The sequence below is a fragment of the Megalops cyprinoides genome, chromosome 18 (genome assembly GCF_013368585.1).
Source record: "Megalops cyprinoides isolate fMegCyp1 chromosome 18, fMegCyp1.pri, whole genome shotgun sequence".
Taxonomy (NCBI): Eukaryota; Metazoa; Chordata; class Actinopteri; order Elopiformes; family Megalopidae; genus Megalops; species Megalops cyprinoides.
Window position 1 is genome coordinate 11,134,426 of NC_050600.1, and position 17,726 is coordinate 11,152,151.

At 44.9% G+C, this 17,726-nt stretch overlaps 1 protein-coding gene across 3 annotated transcripts in view; it reads left to right on the forward strand.

Moving 5' to 3' along the window:
• Positions 1-17,726, forward strand: part of LOC118793160 (lysine-specific demethylase 4C-like) — a 123,097-nt gene that overhangs the window by 63,671 nt on the left and 41,700 nt on the right. For all 3 annotated transcript variants that reach the window (XM_036551197.1, XM_036551198.1, XM_036551199.1), the window contains 5 exons: positions 4,193-4,470; positions 5,084-7,044; positions 7,274-7,400; positions 14,720-14,901; positions 15,316-15,532. In XM_036551197.1, coding sequence (XP_036407090.1) covers positions 4,193-4,470; positions 5,084-7,044; positions 7,274-7,400; positions 14,720-14,901; positions 15,316-15,532 — 2,765 coding nt within the window. The remainder of the gene's footprint in view (positions 1-4,192; positions 4,471-5,083; positions 7,045-7,273; positions 7,401-14,719; positions 14,902-15,315; positions 15,533-17,726) is intronic.

The following is a 17,726-nucleotide window of genomic DNA, read 5'->3' on the forward strand; positions in this document are numbered from 1 at the left end:
TCATGTAGAAGATACGTGCTGTCTTTGTCTGCAGAATACAAAGGTCCAAAGTACGATGCTTATGCTCAGTCTCCAGAGGAAAAAATTAACCTTTCAGTGTTGTCCCAGTAAACCATTGTGTGTCACGGTGGTGCTTCTGAAGAGTGGTTGCTGTTCCCAGTACACTTGGTTACTCCTCAAGAAGATGTTCCAGAGGCTTCCGTGCCTCCTTTGAGGGGAGCCACTGTCTACCTCCTGAGCTTCACCACAAACAAATATGAGTAAATCTCAGGAAGAGAATGAGGGGAAAGAGGGAAACAATGAGCTGCCCGCCATCCTCAGTTTAATCCTCCTGTCTTTATGGCCTGCAAAATGCTGCAAAGCTTCAGGTTACCATAAAAACGAGGCAATTAAGCTTGTTAAAAAATCTACAGTGCGCCTGCCAACGCGCCGCGCTAAAACGTTCCAGAAATGATCACGCTTTTCGCGCTGAACTTAGAAACATCTTCTGAGAGAGCGTGCGGATCTCAGCAGAGCTCAGCCCGACATGGCTGTGTAATTACGCTGGTGAAGTGAAGGCCCTCTGGAAAGACAGCAGTGTGCCCCTGCGTTAGTCCCTCACACTGCCCTCTCCCCCCGATTGGCTCTCGCAGTGTAAGCAGGGGCTTTGTTACGTTTCTGAAAAAAAAAAAAAGAGAACATTGCGGCATTTAAAGTCTGTATTATAAACATGCTTGACAAATTCTTCCTGGAGGCAGAGTGCTGTCAGTCTCTGTCCCCATGGTCCTCCCTTGTCTCTCTCAAGAAATTAAAAAAAAATAAACGGCTGCATTAAATAAGTAAATATGCGAAAAGTCACTGGGCTCAGAAGAGAGTCCATTGGCATTTATGCGCGGTTGAGAACAAACTCACCGAGGAACATGTACGTTGCGTGAAGCTCACGCTTTTCTTTGATGTAAGTCTCTGGCAGTTTTTATATGCACAGACTTTCATTGTTTCCCTCCCCACAGAGTTTGTTATCCCTAGAACAGAGTGGTGTTTCTGTAACAGTGTGCTGTTATCCATGGCTTCCTGTGGGCAATTCCCCTCTTACAGCCGGATGAGAGGGGAGGGTCAATGTTATTAACGCCGTGCGCACTGTGAAGGTTGGAAAAAAAAAAGGAATAGTCATCTTCGACCCTTCTCTGTTGTTGCTAATTGGACGTTCGAATGGGGGAAGAAGTGGCAAATTTAAGGAGTTTAATTTCATTAGTAATTGCCTTTGTCCGTTCTGCCCCTGTAAACAGCATGATTCGGATTCATTAAGCCCAGTCGAGCGTTACGTCTTGCAGTCTTCATAAGTATAATGATCTGTTTCGAGATAAACTGCGGAAGATCCCCATAGTCTCTAGCACTCCTGGGTTGCAAAGGTAGCTGCAGAGGAACATTTTCATGAGAAAAGAGTCTAATACATGAAAGAAAAGTCCTGGTGTCTCACAGTATCATTTGATTATTGAAATTATCTTGTGCCTGTGGGCTTTATCAAAGCTCAGCTAACATTTAACTTTTAGCATACAGTATTGTAGGTAGGTAGGTAAAAGTAGACTTTTATACATTTATTTTATAAAGAATTGTTAAAAATGACACGGAATTTTAAATATATATTTTAATATAAATTTCAAATATTTAAAAGAAAGCTTTCAAAAGTGTTTTAGGTAATGTAGACTTCTGTCATTGATTATGCCTTTGTGGTTGTTTTGCTTGTCAAAATTTGAGCTGTGGAAATAGGCTTCACAGAATTTCCTGTGTAATGTGTATCTCTTTTGTGTTTACTTTAATCTTGTGGAAATATTATGCATACAGATATATATGCATATTTGGTCAAGAATGCTGTGTATAATATATTTTACCATAATTTCAGAGTGCAGTTTTGTGGTCAGAATTGCGTCTCTATAGAGCAGGCAATAAACGCAGTCACACGAAAATAAAAGTTCGAATGCCTTTGTCTTTGGTAAAGTTTAACACATGCAGCAGACGGTTGCCAGCCTGGACTGTGAGACGCCCTTTGAAGTGAGTAACAGGGAAACATCTCTGGATCCTCAGAAGCCCTGTGGTGTGTAATTGAGAAATTTTCTCTTCCTGCGTATTTGCAAAGACCACGGTACAAATTAGTGACCCGCATCATTCCTGGGCTCTGATTCATCCCTCTGCCGCCTCCTCCGTGAGCAGGCCCAGTCACGACACAGTGAACCTGCCAAGCGCAGCCCAGCCAAGGCTCAGCTTACCCATTTACAAACGGACCTTCAGCTGGCTTAATCACTGGAGCTTTCTTTCATACTTCTATCCGTTCTTCTTCTTGGTATCCTTTTGTAAGTGAGAGTTTTAGAGATGAGAAATTCACCTTGAAAAACATGAATAGATGCTTTTTGCAACATTGCCCATGATTTTATTTTAAGGAGGGAGGGTGAGAAGAGGGAGGACATTACTCACTGACGGGCTTTAAAGTGGGTGCAATAAAGACACAATATTATTTCTGGCTCCAGTGGTTGCTCCTAGGCAATGCAAATATTTCTGCATTTCATGGTGGGATTGTCTCTCTCTAAAAATTGGTGGACCAGTAGTGCATTGATTTGTTGCTCCTACATGTACTGAAGACGTTCAGTGCTGTTCTAATCATTAAACCAACCCGGCTTTATACCGTATATTCGCTATACCCCCGAAGCTCCAGAACTTGATCTCCTAATTATATAGCTATGTTTCAAAACCCTAGTCTGGACGTCTGAATTTTATTACCGCTGCGTCTGCCAATACCATGATAGGGCACAGTTTCTCTGAATTTACAGGAGAGGATTTTCCCTGGAGCTCTTTCCAGATGAATAAAAGAAACTCTTTTATTTTGATTTAGAAAATGTGAGATATTAATAAGTTAGTTACATACAAACACACACACACACACACATTTATACATAAACATGGCTGTAACACTTTAAATGTCACTGTCTTTCAAATATATAGCAGTTATTACAATATCTTATTGTTTCTTTTTCTTGGATCCATTTTCCTCGTAATTTCAGTTTCCTCATGGTTTTGAATATGAAAAGAACATGCAAACCTATTGCATGCAAACACTGAGAATTTCACTGCACTTTCCCCTCATGTTAGTGGTGCATGCACTTCCACAGCCAAGTGCACAATCTGTGAAGGCTTTGTTTCTCTCACTTTGAACTTTCCCTCAACAATAGGAAGTCATATTGCATCTGTTATCTCGCCCAGTAATACGGATGTCACCATCACCCAAGCCGTAAAAAGGCCAAAACGAAAAAACAACAATGGTATAAAGAGAGGTTTATGTCAAGCATTACATGAAGTGCAAAACAGTGCTCTGCTAGTAGGAACAACAGCCATCAGGTAGCATATGTTTTAACCAGGCTGACGGGAGTGGGTGGTGAGAGCTGAGAGCAGAGGATCTGCTTGGTCATTCACAAGGTGGAGAACAAGGGGCCACAAATGCCAGCCCAGTAAAAAAAAATGTCCTTCCTTCTTTCTAACACCATAACTTATCTCCCAGGGGAGTGCGTACACAGCCACAGACAAGCAGCAAGTCAACCAAAACTCACCGTAATTACAGACACATTAGATTTGACCTCTGGGCCGGTTTGTACAAAAACTTGCACAAAAGATTCAGGAAAATGGGTATAAAATTTGCACCAGCTGGAATATGTTCTGTATACACCCCGGTATATAATTTAAAGAGTTTACAGCTGCAATTTCTGCAATAATTCATATTCTGTCTTTGAGGTTTTTCACTTCTTCCCAGTAAATGAAATTAGATGATGAACACTGAGACTTGATTTTCTCAGTGTGAAACCTCGATGTGCAGGGAAAAAAAAAAATATGGCTGTAATAAGCAATATTTTGATAAAAAACAAACAAACAAAAAAACTTTGCCTTAATCTCACTTTGTCACTGACCACTACAACTTGAGTATTTCACAACTTCCCAAAGCTGGTTGTACACTATGGCAGACCACAAATAACCAGACTGTTAAAAAAAAAAAAAACACAGAAAGATCGCTCTCCTCTTCTTTCCCCCCCCTCACACTGGGGTAAAATATGGGCCTGTCCTGGCGAGGGAGATAGTGCCACGTTGGTGTGGCGAAAGGCCCCGGCGATGGATGCGGTCTGGCCTTATCCCGGGCAGCCAGTCCTCAACCGCTCTCTGCTATCTCCCGCAGCAGCCTCCATCACCCGCGATCGCGATCTAAGAAGCTGAAAACAGGGGAGCAGCAGCAGGAGGAGGAGGAGGAGGAGGAGGAGAGGGCGGCGGGCGAGCCCGCGGCCACCGAGACAGCAGCTGCCGCCGCCGCCGCCGCCGCCGCCGCCGCGCTGGGCCCCAAGGTCAAGAAAGAGCCGGGGAGGACAGGCAGGAGAGGCGAGCTGTCGGCGAGAGCTCGCGAAGGCGCGGGCCAAATCCGCCAGTCTCGCCAGCCATTGGACGCACTCCAGTTCTCAGGTGAGATAAGGGCTGATTATGTGTCACCCATCAATTCTGCGCATCCCAGCTGTCTCCAGAGCCATAAATCCACTCATGACAAACTCCGCTCTTCCTCAATCACCCCCCCACCCCCCACCCCATGGCACTGCTATTCCTCGCTACATTTCTCAAACTATCCCCAGGAGCTTGGAGACAGGAGAAGGACGAGGGGATTACTGCTATATGGAGGCACTGGGGAAATGGAAATGGTGTCATATTGTTTTAACCAGTTGATCTCCCCCATTGTTAATCTATTGATGGATATGTTCATTAGCATGTTTATTAATTTCTAGCTATATGATTCATAGTTTCTGTTTTTAATTCTGTACAAGCATTAGGTTGTACTGAATTCAAAGCGGTGCCAGATTTGAGATCATTTCCATATGCTTTAAAATAAGCCTTTATGTATTATATTACATTATATTCAAACATTTACAGTGTTTTCAAGCATGCACCTTTTATAGTCTCCTCAAAATTGCATCAGCAAATTATCGCCTGTTAAATGCTTTTAGCACTTATTAATTATATTAGGAAACCAAATTGGGCAGCCAGGGTTTGATTTATTGCTCATCTAACTTGTTTTGTCACTCAGGGAATAGCCAGATAGAGGCAAGCAGGAAGATGTGCGCCGTGAGTACGATGGAGACAGGCAGCGCGGCGGGGTCGGCTGACCCTGGTGAGCGGCTCCCTGCGCAAGATCGCAACCTCCTCCTTCCTGAAGCGGCGAAGCAGGAGGAGGGGGACGAGCTGCCGGCTCCTCTCGCAGGTGCAGATCACCAGCGCAGGTCCCCGGACCGTGCTGGAGGTCCGGTGACCGCAGCTCCAGGAGAACCGGAGTCCATGTCCACTGATGAAGCCCTTCTGGATGGAGAGCTTAACGTTTACACCATTTCCCAAAACGCCAAGCCACCCTGCTCAGCAGGGGACGGTCAAAGCACAAAGTCACACAGTGACGTAGCTGTCGTTGCGTCCCTCCTGCCGTTGGCAGAGGGCATTGCTCAGGTGCCTGAATTTGGTGATAGCAGTCACATGCATGGGTCTGTCGGGTGTAGCCCAAACCGAACGGACAGTGTAGGAGAACAGCTTTACTCTTTGGGAGTCAGAGTTAGCTCTTCACAGGTGGCTCTTAACGGTGAGCGGTGTTGCAGTCCTCTGCTGGACGGATGTGATGGCATTCCTCAGGACCTCTCGCTTTCCGCCGGATCACCGGAACACTCCTGCCCTCCCCTTCTGCACAGGTATGGGCCTGGTCTGTGCCCCGCAGCCCCGAATCTAGACCCGCAGGTGACCAGACAGGTGGGGGGGCGCGAGATGCCCTCTCTGACTCCGGAGCTCATAGACGAGGACCGGTCTCTCCCTCCCGTGCTCTCCCAGGAGATGCCCTCTCTCACGCTGGCGGTTGGCGTGGAGGGCGTGCCCTGCTGTCCCGGGGTCAGCCCTGAGGAGGACCCCTCGGCGCCCATCCTCCACAGGGAGGCGTCCTTCTCCCCAGCGGAGACAGAGTCCGAAGCTGCTGTACCTCATGGTGCTACCCACGATCTGCCTTCCGAAGAAAGTGGTGCTGTGCCTTCCCTGTTCCCTGACGATGTTCAAACCACACTACCTGTCTTGTGTCCCCAAGCAAACCTTCAGCCGACACCTCCTACTACTCTGATTCCTACTGCAACTCAGCGTCAGCCTCTTAATGCTTTAAATCCTGCACCTTTGCCACACAGTTTTGACCCACAGCATCCATGCAAAGAAAGCACCTTAAATGCAGCAACATGCACAGCTGCAGGCACACTGAGTCCAGCACTACAGGAAAGCACACAATTCCTCACTGCCCCTCTCAGTGTCTTGTCCAGCACTCCAAATGATAATGATAAGGTCAAGCCTTTGGAAGAGGGGGTAAATACTAAAAATGTCTCTCAGCCTGCAACAGAAGGGGATTCTCATTCCCAGCCAGTCACTGCTGTAGCTGTAGAAGGTGGACACATGGCGATGTGTGGTGAAAATGAGAGAGTCCTCGGTTCAGAGAGCCTCGGTGTGGACATCAAGCCCCTCACCTCAGGGATCTGGGACCACCTGAATTCGCAAAGCCCTGCTGTTGTAATTGAGAATGTAAATCCAGAAATGCCTGTAGTACTAACCGAAGACAAGTCTGTAAGTTACTACAGCCTTAACTCACCCACCAACACAATGTGGACGGGCGTGGAGACCCTGAACGATGTGAAGTCACGTGACCCAGGTGCATCAGAGGAAGCGCATACGTGGGCTGAGCTGGGGCCCAGTGTGACTGGGGACGTGTGCGGTGATCCGGACCGGCACAGGATCGAGATGGAGGCTGCAGAGGCCCTGACTCTCTGCAGGGAGCTGACTTCCCGTGGCCTCGGGGCCCGGGAGTCAGAGGTGCCCCAGGGCCGAAAGAGGACCTGCTCTCCTCAGGACGGGGAGTCGCACGCTGAGCTTAGCATGGCCAGGCTGGAGGAGACCAGCAGCTTGTCCACAGAGCCGAAAGACCTTAGTGACCTGGAGTGTGGAGAAGCTGACCTGGAGCCAGGGGAGATATGCACTGTAAGGGGCCACTCTCATTCTCTCACGTTTCAATAACCTCATTACCCAATGGTTCACTCAAACTGTATTTTGTATCTGTGAAATACACTGAAACTGTGTGCTCTCTACTTGCAGTAGAGCCCATAGAAGCAAGCTGAGATAAAGGAATCTGGGATGTGACTGTGAATTGTTTGGAAGGAGACCTGGGTTAAATTCATATGTTACCTTGACTCCTCTCTCCCCCCTGCAGCGTCCCAATCAGATGGAAAACCATGTGGGCAAGAAGAAGACCACCAAGAGCTGGCGTCACCCGCTGAGGAAGCCCACCGCCAGGGCCGTGCCCAGCGCGGTCAAACAGCAGGCTGCCAGCGATGAGGGTGAGTCTCTATGACGCCAGCGCTCGCGCGTCTTCGGCAGGGGGGCATTTCGGCTTCACAGATCACCGTGCCTTCATTCATTTGCGTAATCAAGATAGATGTGGAACACAGGCAAGGTGAACGAGTCAGTTCCATCTCACTTTTTCCAGACACATTTCAACCATTACCATTACCAAGTACGCACTGACCAGCCACTATCAGAAATGACAATCCCTGGGCTGAAAATTACATTTGATTTAAATGTATGACGCTGTCGACTAAAATACTTCCTCTGCCGTGCGTCTCTGGCTGGTCTCTGCAGAAGTTAAATATGCATTGTGTCGCCCTCGGATGGTGATGCATGTCAGACAGAGTCATTCATGCGTTGTGAGCATATATTTGCTCATGCAGAGGGCTGCACCCAGTTTTAAGGATGCTTTGAAGCACTCAGGCACATAGCCTTTGGCTCAGTTCCTGCACTGAGCTTGAGAAAGAGTTTGGCAGTTAGCTGTTCCAGGGTTATTACTGCTAGTCAGCTGAACTTGCTGGGTCTTAAATCAATTTTAAAACATGTCCCTACGTTTTAACAGCTTAATCTCTGTTCTTCCTGGTATACTTTCCACATATGACCTTACATTTCCCTACAGTTTTGCCAATCTCATACTCAGATCTGTAATGAGATGGTGGTATAACCGCATATTTTTCCTCATTTGTACAGTATCAGTGTCGCACTATGTGCGGAAATATGCTTTGAGATCCTATAGACAGTTCATTAGGAAAACACTGAATTGCTTGAACTGCCACAAGTCACAAAAGACAGTCCTAGGCAAAGTGTACAAAGGCTGTTTAATCTTGTTTCTGTTTTACAGTCTCTTAGTTTCAGCCTTACTAGACCCCAGAGCAGTAGAAAGTAGTATAATTACCATGGATTTGAATTTTATGTACATGCGGGGCATTAAAAGTACTACTTTCTGCAAGATTGTGAAATACAGAAAGGGGTGAAATTTTAAAGTTATGTTCTTTAGAGACTAACTATGCAAAGGCGGTTTTGAGTCTTCAAAGAGTGGATCATTAATGTGGCTTGTTTTATGCCCATCGAATGTACTATATGCACATATGCCTCAGGATAGCTTCTGTCTCCCTATTGATCAGGGTAGGAGTGGGTTTCTCTGCTCTCACTTGGGAAGTTGAAGGGGTTCAGTAGGTTAAGGAGTGTGAGCACTACTACTTGGTGGAATACCAGTATTTATGTGGTCATTTGTTTTCAAATCTGTCCTTGGCTCATTTTGGTGCTGTCATTTCTCCATGGTGACAGACTGAAATATATAATATTTAATCGTGAGCAGAGGAAAGGAGCACAAAAAATATTACCTATAAAAGGGCAAGAAAAACAAGGCAGCATAACTGAATTTGTGCAAATGGGCTTGTTTTGAAGAGTGCTGTTACCTATAATATAATGGTTATTAATGTGTGTGCGCTGTACACTTGAGGAGAAAAAATCAGAAGTGAAAGGCACAGCCTATGTGTGTGAGAGGAGACCCCTTTAATACACATACACACAGAGGCATGCGCACAACATTTTTCCTTTTAAAGGCAATGTCTTTGATATTTATAAATAAATATTTGTCTGTATTCCTGATGACATTTTGAGGGTGACTACGTGATGTAGGTAGACGTGTCGGTCTTGTTGGTGAAGTGATCCCATTCAAAGGAACACCTCACTGTGTGCATACTCACAAACAACGTTGGTGGTGGGGGATGCAGAGGAATGCTGTAGATGTGTTAAAGTCTAAGTGGAACATAATATAGCTGGCCTTGGGGGTCCATTTATTTATTTATTTACTTGCCTTGAAAAATGATGGCCTGTTGGGTCAGCCTGCACTTTTCATCTTTAAGTAACGCCCCTCAGTGCAGCCCTACGGTCGCTGTCTGCCCCGTCCAATAACTCTTCTCATGTTTAAGCAACACTCATGCCTAAAAGACAGGTCTGAGATCACACACAGGGGGGTTGTAAAGTGAACTGTGTGTCGCACTAAATTTGTCGGAATCTCCCCCCGCTCCAGGACCATTCTTTAACCTCACAAAGGTCAAAGCCTCCCAGAAATAGAGCACGTTAAAAAAAAGAAAAGAGAAAAAGGTCGTCCATTAATATATCTGTTCCCAGGCTTGGCAGCATAAAGAATGCTAGGGCCCTGCCTTCGCCCTTCTAATGTTTTTTCATCTGAGTGTCAGGTCAAGTGGCGGCCCAGCGTGTGTCTTGCTGCCTGTGACACGGTGACCTGTTGGGGGACGAGGACAGAAAAGGGTCAGCGCTTGGCAAGCTGTGAAGGAGTAATGAGCCTAGCAAAGAGTTATTTCGTTGTTTTGTGACTCGGTGCAGATCCAAGTCATGTGTCCCGGAGCCTGCTTGGGCCACTGGCCACAAGGATACCTGACTTTACTCACTTATTCAGATTGCAGGGGATGGCAACCTCAAACGGAACATGCAGCTCCAAGTTTGCTGTGGAGACTGTCTAAACCGTAACATAGTTGGTTGCCAATGTTGTTGCCTAGCGATCTTGTTCTTGGAGGTTGTTTGTGAACATCTGGAAGCAGTGAAAATGTTCCAGAAGAGAAACCTGTATGCATGATATCCTTTGACCACAGTGAGACTTGGGACTTTCATCAATAATGGAAGCATTAGTTTAAAGCAGGTACTGTGTAGATTGATACATCCATATAATATCAGTTAATCTCCTGATCAGGGTCTACTACCAGTACGTCCTTAGAACAGAAAAATAAGTGCATCTCTTCAGAGCTTAGAACTGATCCCTGTGAATAAGCAGAAGAGGTGCGTGCTTCTCACTTGGGGAGAAGCTAAACTTACCAGTGCCTGCTCTTACCATACTGTTTACGATACAATAGTTTCACTTGTACAGCAGCATGACTAGGGTCATGCTCAGTATATGGGCTTATAAAACCACAGTTATTAATAATACGAGTATGAGTCATAATATCATGCAGTCATACAGTCATTGTACAGTTCAGCTTGCCATGAAAATTAGACTCTGTTAGAATTTTGCTCCGTGAGGGAAACCGTTGCATGCCATCTCCTGTCATTCATGGGTTGTGTTTCTACTCTGTTTACAGTAACTGGGGTGACGCTAAATTTTTGCACACTGTTTTTCTGTCATTCATCCCTGGCGTATTTTGAGCTTTGGGCTGGAGGCCATACAGTGGGATAATTGCCAGGTGTTGACATACCGTAGGATATTCTGGGTAGGCAAACTTAGATTAAGAGCTGCAGCCAGCTTGTTGTTCTCTGCAGAGCGAAACAGAGGGAGATAAGATGGAGCACCATATGCTCTGGCCACTGCCACCGTGGAAGGATACTTCTCCTGGCGAGCCCATGGCTGTGTTCTTCATTCTTAAGTGCAGTCGTTTGTAATGAGACAATAGGAAACACCGATTGTGAGATTGAAAGTAGGTGTTTCCCGGGGATCAGTGCTACATGTCTCCCGCGCGGTGCACTGAACCGTCGAGCCGTGCTGGATATATGTTCTGTGGGCAGGAGCTGGTTGTTGGCCCACGTGCCCTGCCCACTCCCCCGCCACAAAGAGACATTAACTGTGTTTTATTTGGGCCTTTGGAGGACACCGATGACAGAGATTTATAGGTTACTGTGTCCAGCTAACTCAGGATGAGAGCTGCCTGGATACATAACTGACCTCTTTGGTTTCCAACGAGGAGGATGGATTATGACTGTCGACGTAGTAATGCAGTTAGTATGGATCATGTGCTATGCAAGCTGATATAGGGCTTTCATGGGGGGGAGTCAATAAATAATTGTGTGACAGATCAAAGCAGAGCATTCTAACATCTCGATATTTTTTCATTGGCATTCGCACATTTTTGCAGTAAAAGCCAGTGCAGTAGTTTTGTTATAATATCTTCAGTACAAGATACACGTTGCAAGTATGTAAGAAGACGTGTGGACGTGTTTGCCAAGACAGAGATGATGCTTTGCTATGTACTTGAAATCTCTGGGGTGGGGGAGAGGGGGGGTTCAGCAAGCCATTGGCACAGTTCATTGGGAGACTGTGGATGTGACAAGCAGAAAAGACTTCAAAGACTTCTGTTGCGATGCAGTAGTGTGAGTAAGCTTGGGTGAAAGCCGCGTAGATAATGAGCCCACTGTTCTCTGATCAGTGAGAGAATCAGACACATGGTAAATGTCCCCCAAGCAATGCAATTTACCCTGTTCATTCTTCTGAGTACACTTTCTGCAACCAAATGTGATTGAGCTCCTTTTTGCCTGTCATATTACAGCTTTAAATTGTTAACCTTCATGTTGCAGTTATAAATATATGTCTCCTATGGGCTGGTTACTTTCTTATTGTCCCCTGTTTGATTTTCATTACATACGACTAATAAAAATGCTAAAAATAATACAATAAACTTGGAATGTGACGTTTACATGAGCTCTACCAGGCCCAACTGCTTGACATAGCAAAACAGTGACAGCATGCAGTATCTGTGGTTACATCACATTATTGTCATTTAGCAGATGCTCTTATCCAGAGCGACTTACATAGGTTACATTTTTTACATGTCCGTTTATACCGCTGGATATTTACTGAGGCAATTCTGGGTTAAGTATCTTGCCCAAAGGTACAACAGCTTGGTACAACTTTTGGTCATAAGCCCTGCTCCTGGCCATAACACCACCCTACTGTCCTGTTGTATGCATAGTATCATGACATTAATTTGAATGGCTGATATTTGAACACTGATTGGAAAGTGCTTGAAAACTCAATTCATAGCTCTTTCTTACATGTGGTGAAAAAGCATGAAGCATATTTTTTTCCTTCTAATTTTGCTTTAGGGAAGACATACCAGTGAATACTATGCTCATTAAGACAGCAAATACTGAAAGAGGTATAATTACTGAAATTAATCAAAGAACGGAAATAAAATGGTCACGTCGTACAAGCTTATACATGACATTTGTCTTGCTGTGATTTAATCAAGGAGAAAATGGAGCTAAAAAACAGTGTCATCATTTCCCAATCACCTTCTGTTCATTTTTTTTTTCCTTCTGATTTCTAAAGAATGTTCAAACACGTGAACTTTACTATAATTTTATCTGCAGGAAAAATATTTCTTGAACCGATGTCATTCACTGAAACAGCACCCAAGCTGACTGTAGTCCCAGCGCACAGAAGCCCGCTTGCCATTGGCTCTGTGGAGCACTCTTGTGTAAGGGTACTGGGCGTTCTCAGCAGTGCGTGCCACAGTGACCGTGCAGCCCGCCGGGGCCAGCTGGAAGGCACAGACAAACACCATTCACACTGTCCTGCATCATCCCCTAGAGCCAGTGCTGTGTGACCAACACACTGCCAGACGCTAGGACACTCTCCAGCAATCCCCAACCTATCCTGCTCTTTACCCCAGTCCTTCTGCCTGACCCATCATTACATTATCCACCCCTGCTGCTCGGCGGGAAGTGAGGCCGCTCCGTGTAATTTCTCAGACTCTGTCCCAGCTTGTTTCTCGCTCTCTTTTCACACAGAACCTCTACATCAGCAGCGTTTGTATGGCTTCATGATGTTAGGCTACCTGATCAGGTTTCATTGCTGGAATAATAGCATGTGCCTCCAGCGCTAGAACTTGATATTTTTCAAGATTTTCCCACAGTTAATTCTCTTTATGCATTTCTTAATTAGATGAATTACTTTTAGAAGAATGTTACATTTGGCTATTGTTGGACAGGAATGTAACTGAAAACGCAGAATAACACATTTTAATGCGTGTATAAAATGCCATCTTCTCCGAAATAACCACCAAACAAAATAAGACCCAAACCATTATGCCTGAAAAGGCCATAATGAATGAAACCCTGGCTTCTGTAAAGAGATGACTGGGCAAGGAGTGGGCAATGAATAAACCATGGACTTACACACAGGTGAAGATATTATATTCATGATATCTTGATTCACTGATGACTAAGATATTATGATTCATTACACATGAACATTCAAAATGTGGCTTTGATTAGTGCCCAAGCCCCTTCCAACTATACTGAAGCTAAAGCTTTAGTTACAGAGAAGACTTTTCCCCACCCACTTTTCCTTCTGTGTTTTGCCATAAAACGAAGTATAGCAGGTAATTTCATCCATTTTGTGGTAAGAAGAAAAACATCCATGAATGACTCAATGGCTGGATTATTCAAAATAATTTCCCCTGTAGCTAACAGCAGGTATTTCTGCCCTGTTTTCTGAATCAGGGATCTGTTCTTGCAGCCTGGAATGGCTAATCTTTTATGCTTTGCTATGATGTTATAGTGCATAATGTCTCCCAATACTGAGATAATGCGCAAGCACCTGAAAGACATAACAGATGCTGCTGTGTGTTGCCTGCTTTCTGGGGGAAAGGAGGGAGAGGGGGGAGCCGTACACAAACTATTGAAAAGCACCAGCTCAATATGACCCAGAGCTTCAGAGGAAACATTGTTGAGATTGGCACAAATAAATTTGTGCTCCGAACGTGTCTCCGGCTTCACATCTGCTCTGCATGGAAGCAGGAGCTGGCATCTTTCCACGCAGCAAATGGCCCTATTATTTTTGTGCTGGAGACTTCCCGTTGTACTGAATAAGCAGAATTTATCTGTGTCAAACAGTGTTGTCTTTCTTGTTCCTCATGCCATGTGTTGTCGTTCTTGCCGGATGTCTGCTCTGCCTCCAGATTGTCAGTGTTCTTTGTAACCCGGGGACTGCTGGCTCCCTGTAACCCGGGGATTAAAGATCATCTTTGTAGCATAAAATGTTGCCCGTTGAAAGTAATGGCAGTTGAGATCAAGTGTGTCATGCACCAAAATATTCGGTTACCGGGGAGGTCTTCTAATATCAGTGCTGACAGCTGAAATAACACCAGGCGCATGCAGGGAAAACCGTCTAATTATTTATGTGTGTGTGATGTATTTTACATTCCTGTGAAGAACAAAGGGCTTCTACACATATTACAGAATCTGTATTGAGACAACAGCTGGGTTATAGACGAACCATGGATGCATAACATGCATTATGTCCTTTGTATTTTTGGGTTGTAGACCGACCGTGGATTAATTCGTAACATGCATGTCCTTTGTGTTTTTGTAAAATGACAACATGGAGCTGGGGAAAATTGTATTTTAATGGGACAGCCACGGTTGCCCCCCTTTTAGCAGGATGGTACAGCCACAGTTTGTTTCCTCCCTGGTGGATGAGAAAGCCGTTGTGTTCAGTGGCAGTGCCATTCCAGCGACTTCTAATCCTTTGTACTTCTCCCAAGACCGGGGTTTAATACTCAGGCTTCTTCTCCAGAACTCCCAGATGTTTCCTTGACAGAGGAGGAGGTGCAGGAGGCGGAACCGTGGGCCAAACCTCTCGTTCACCTCTGGCACAACAAGAAGTCCAACTTCCTAGCAGAGAGGGAGTACAACGCTGCCGCTGCCAGGAGCAGGCCCCTCTGTGCGGTCTGCACCCTCTTCATGCCTTACTATCAGGTAGACAGAACGGTGCAAACCCTGTATTTTCAATACACTGGGGTGGAAAGACTTTTTCGAAAGACACAAAGCCATCATTTATATTTGCCTAAAGAATTTGTGTAGATATTTTTGTACCATCTACTTCTAGCATTTTGCCAGGAAAAAAAAATCTGGGCAGCCCAGTCCTTTGGCAGAGAAGCACACGGCCACAAAAAGTTAAACATGAGTGTTTTAGAAACAGTAGGATGTCAGCAGCTAATTACGTGTGTGTTTCAGCACAGGGAAAACAGCTTTTCTCTCGTGTCGTAGTTGGTCTCACGGTGGTTCCAAACAGTCTGTGCAGAAGGTCACCGAATGCAGTGCCAGCAGAGCCGGCTGAGATTGTGCTTAATGGCCTGAGATCCATAAATGCTCTCCCTTTTGCCCTCGCAGCCTGAGGACAAGGCTGAGGAGAGCAGAGTGCTGCTGGAGCCGGCCCCGGGGTCAGCGGAGGCGCTGAGCAAACTCAAGTCCAAGCCCCTGATCCCAGAGATCTGCTTCACCTACAGGGAGGGGAGCACTGAGTCCTGCCCCCCCAACGCGCTGCTGGAGGAGGACGGCTCCAGCCCCCTCATCTCCTGCAAGGGCTGCTGTGTGCAGGTGCATGCAAGTAAGTACATTACATTACATCACAAGAGTGGCATTTAGCAGATGCTCTTATCCACAGTGACTTACATTTACATTTTTTAACATGTTAGCCATTTATACAGCTGAGGCAATTGTGGGTTAAGTGCCTTGCCCAAGGATACAACAGCAGTGCCCCAATGGGAAATCGAACCAGCAACCTTATGGTTACAAGTCCTGCTCCTTACCATTATGCGACACAAACAAACAGGGACCATTCACTTCAACCGACCTTCTTTTTACTTCACCCTCTTCAGTACAGCCAGAAACCAAAAACAACAGAACACACAGCAACAGGAATAACCTAGACCTATTACTAGAGTGTTACTTGGGTTTCCTGTTTCTGTGTTTTTTCTGAAAAAGTTTATGGCAGGGAAATATGGTTACAATTATGTCAACACGTTTATACCAAAAAGAAAGACCGCTTTTGAATTTTAATGAGCTTGTGTTTTCTTCTGCGCTCTTCATTTGATTTTATCAGCGCAAACAAGGGCGCTTTATTCAAGTGTAGTGTGTGGAGGCTCTGGATGGAGATCCTGGTGCTTTCGTAGCAGAAACCACACGACTCAGCCGTTGGCTGGGGAGGCTGCATTGTGTATGAGTGCCGAAATCATTTAGCGGTTTCGTGTTTTTGCCTAAACCGCCTCTCCCTTGGGTGAATCTTCTACACAAACTGCACACTTCTTCTACGAAATTGATCGCCAATACCACACTGGAACCACTTTCCCAGCATTCCTCTGGATCAGTTCATCTCGGGGCTCTGTTTAGCGGGTGAACGGGTTCAATAGGATTTAAAATGACTTCACGGAAACCAGCAATTTGCGACATTGCTTATAGAACATAAATTTTGTCTGATTTTCCAGCTCCCAGCTCTAAGTCTGTTATTTGAACTTTATGAAATAGTATACAGTGGCCCCATATGGTTGGTGTTCTAATTAACAACAGGGCTTGTTTACAAAAGGGAAGCATTTTGGTTTGACAAGCTTGTGGGGAGCTCTTCCATTTCGTCCTATAGGCTGGGGGCTTGATCTGGTTGCCAACCTTGAAATTAAACCCATTTGTCTTGGGAACTTATGAGAAAAAATGCATTTTTCAGAATGGTTTATGGAGATGAATCACCGTTACACATTACCTCAGTTAAGTGAAAGAAAAATCTGAGGCCTTTTGCTGGTGACTGGTATACAGGCAGTGTCCCCGCGGTCAGCGCAGTCTAATGGTCAGCAGTGAGTTACAATCCATGCATCACTGTGGTTAACCTATGGGTGGGGCAGACAGGCCCAGTATACCAGTGCTGTTAAATTACAAACAGCTGAAAGATTCAGTTGCCAAAAAAGACACAAATGGTCAGTACTCTGACAGAAGTGGGCTGTAACAGTCTTCTCCCTCTTGAGATATCTTTAATTTTTGACCAGACACAGAATGAAGTATAGCACCGCTCTGATTATTCTGAATAGGAGGATTTCATTGTTATTTTCTCATAGACTTTTAACACTATGTAGATGGAATTATTTAACATTATTATCTACCCTCTATGTCATTGTTTACTGTCGACATGATTAGTAGGTTTGTGACCTGTCTTTGGAATGTGGCAGTAACAAAATGCTGCATCTGTTCAGCTTCTGCTTATTGTGTTAATAACAGTCGTAACTGTGGCCCACCTGACCTACCTCCCTGCCTTGATGATTAAGGGGTCAAATTATTCACTCTCATTATACATTTACAGTATTGTCACGATTCGTTTCATTTCACTGCTCCTTTTAAAACGCATTTTATTTTGTTCTTTTTTTTTTTTTTTTAAGCATGCAAATGCTTTAGTTACTGATGGGCTATTTTTAGATGAGGAAAGGCAGTCAAGGACACAATGATTGCAAGTATTTGAAGTAATGTGTTTTGAAATAATTTCATTTATATTGTTTATTCATGTATGAGCATTTAATGGTTAAAGTAAGCTGTTGGCTACGGTATTTAAAAATCATGCTAACCTGACATGTACTGGCAATATTAGACGTGCATAGCATGTGACATAAACTTAATGTATCATGCATAAGTCACATCTGACTCCAGTGCCACTGAAGTAAAGTGGTCACTGAAATATTTATTTTCTTATGAAACACCATGACGTACCCCTTTCAGGTTCACTAAAGTGTAATACCCCAGCATTACTAGCTAGAAAAATATTC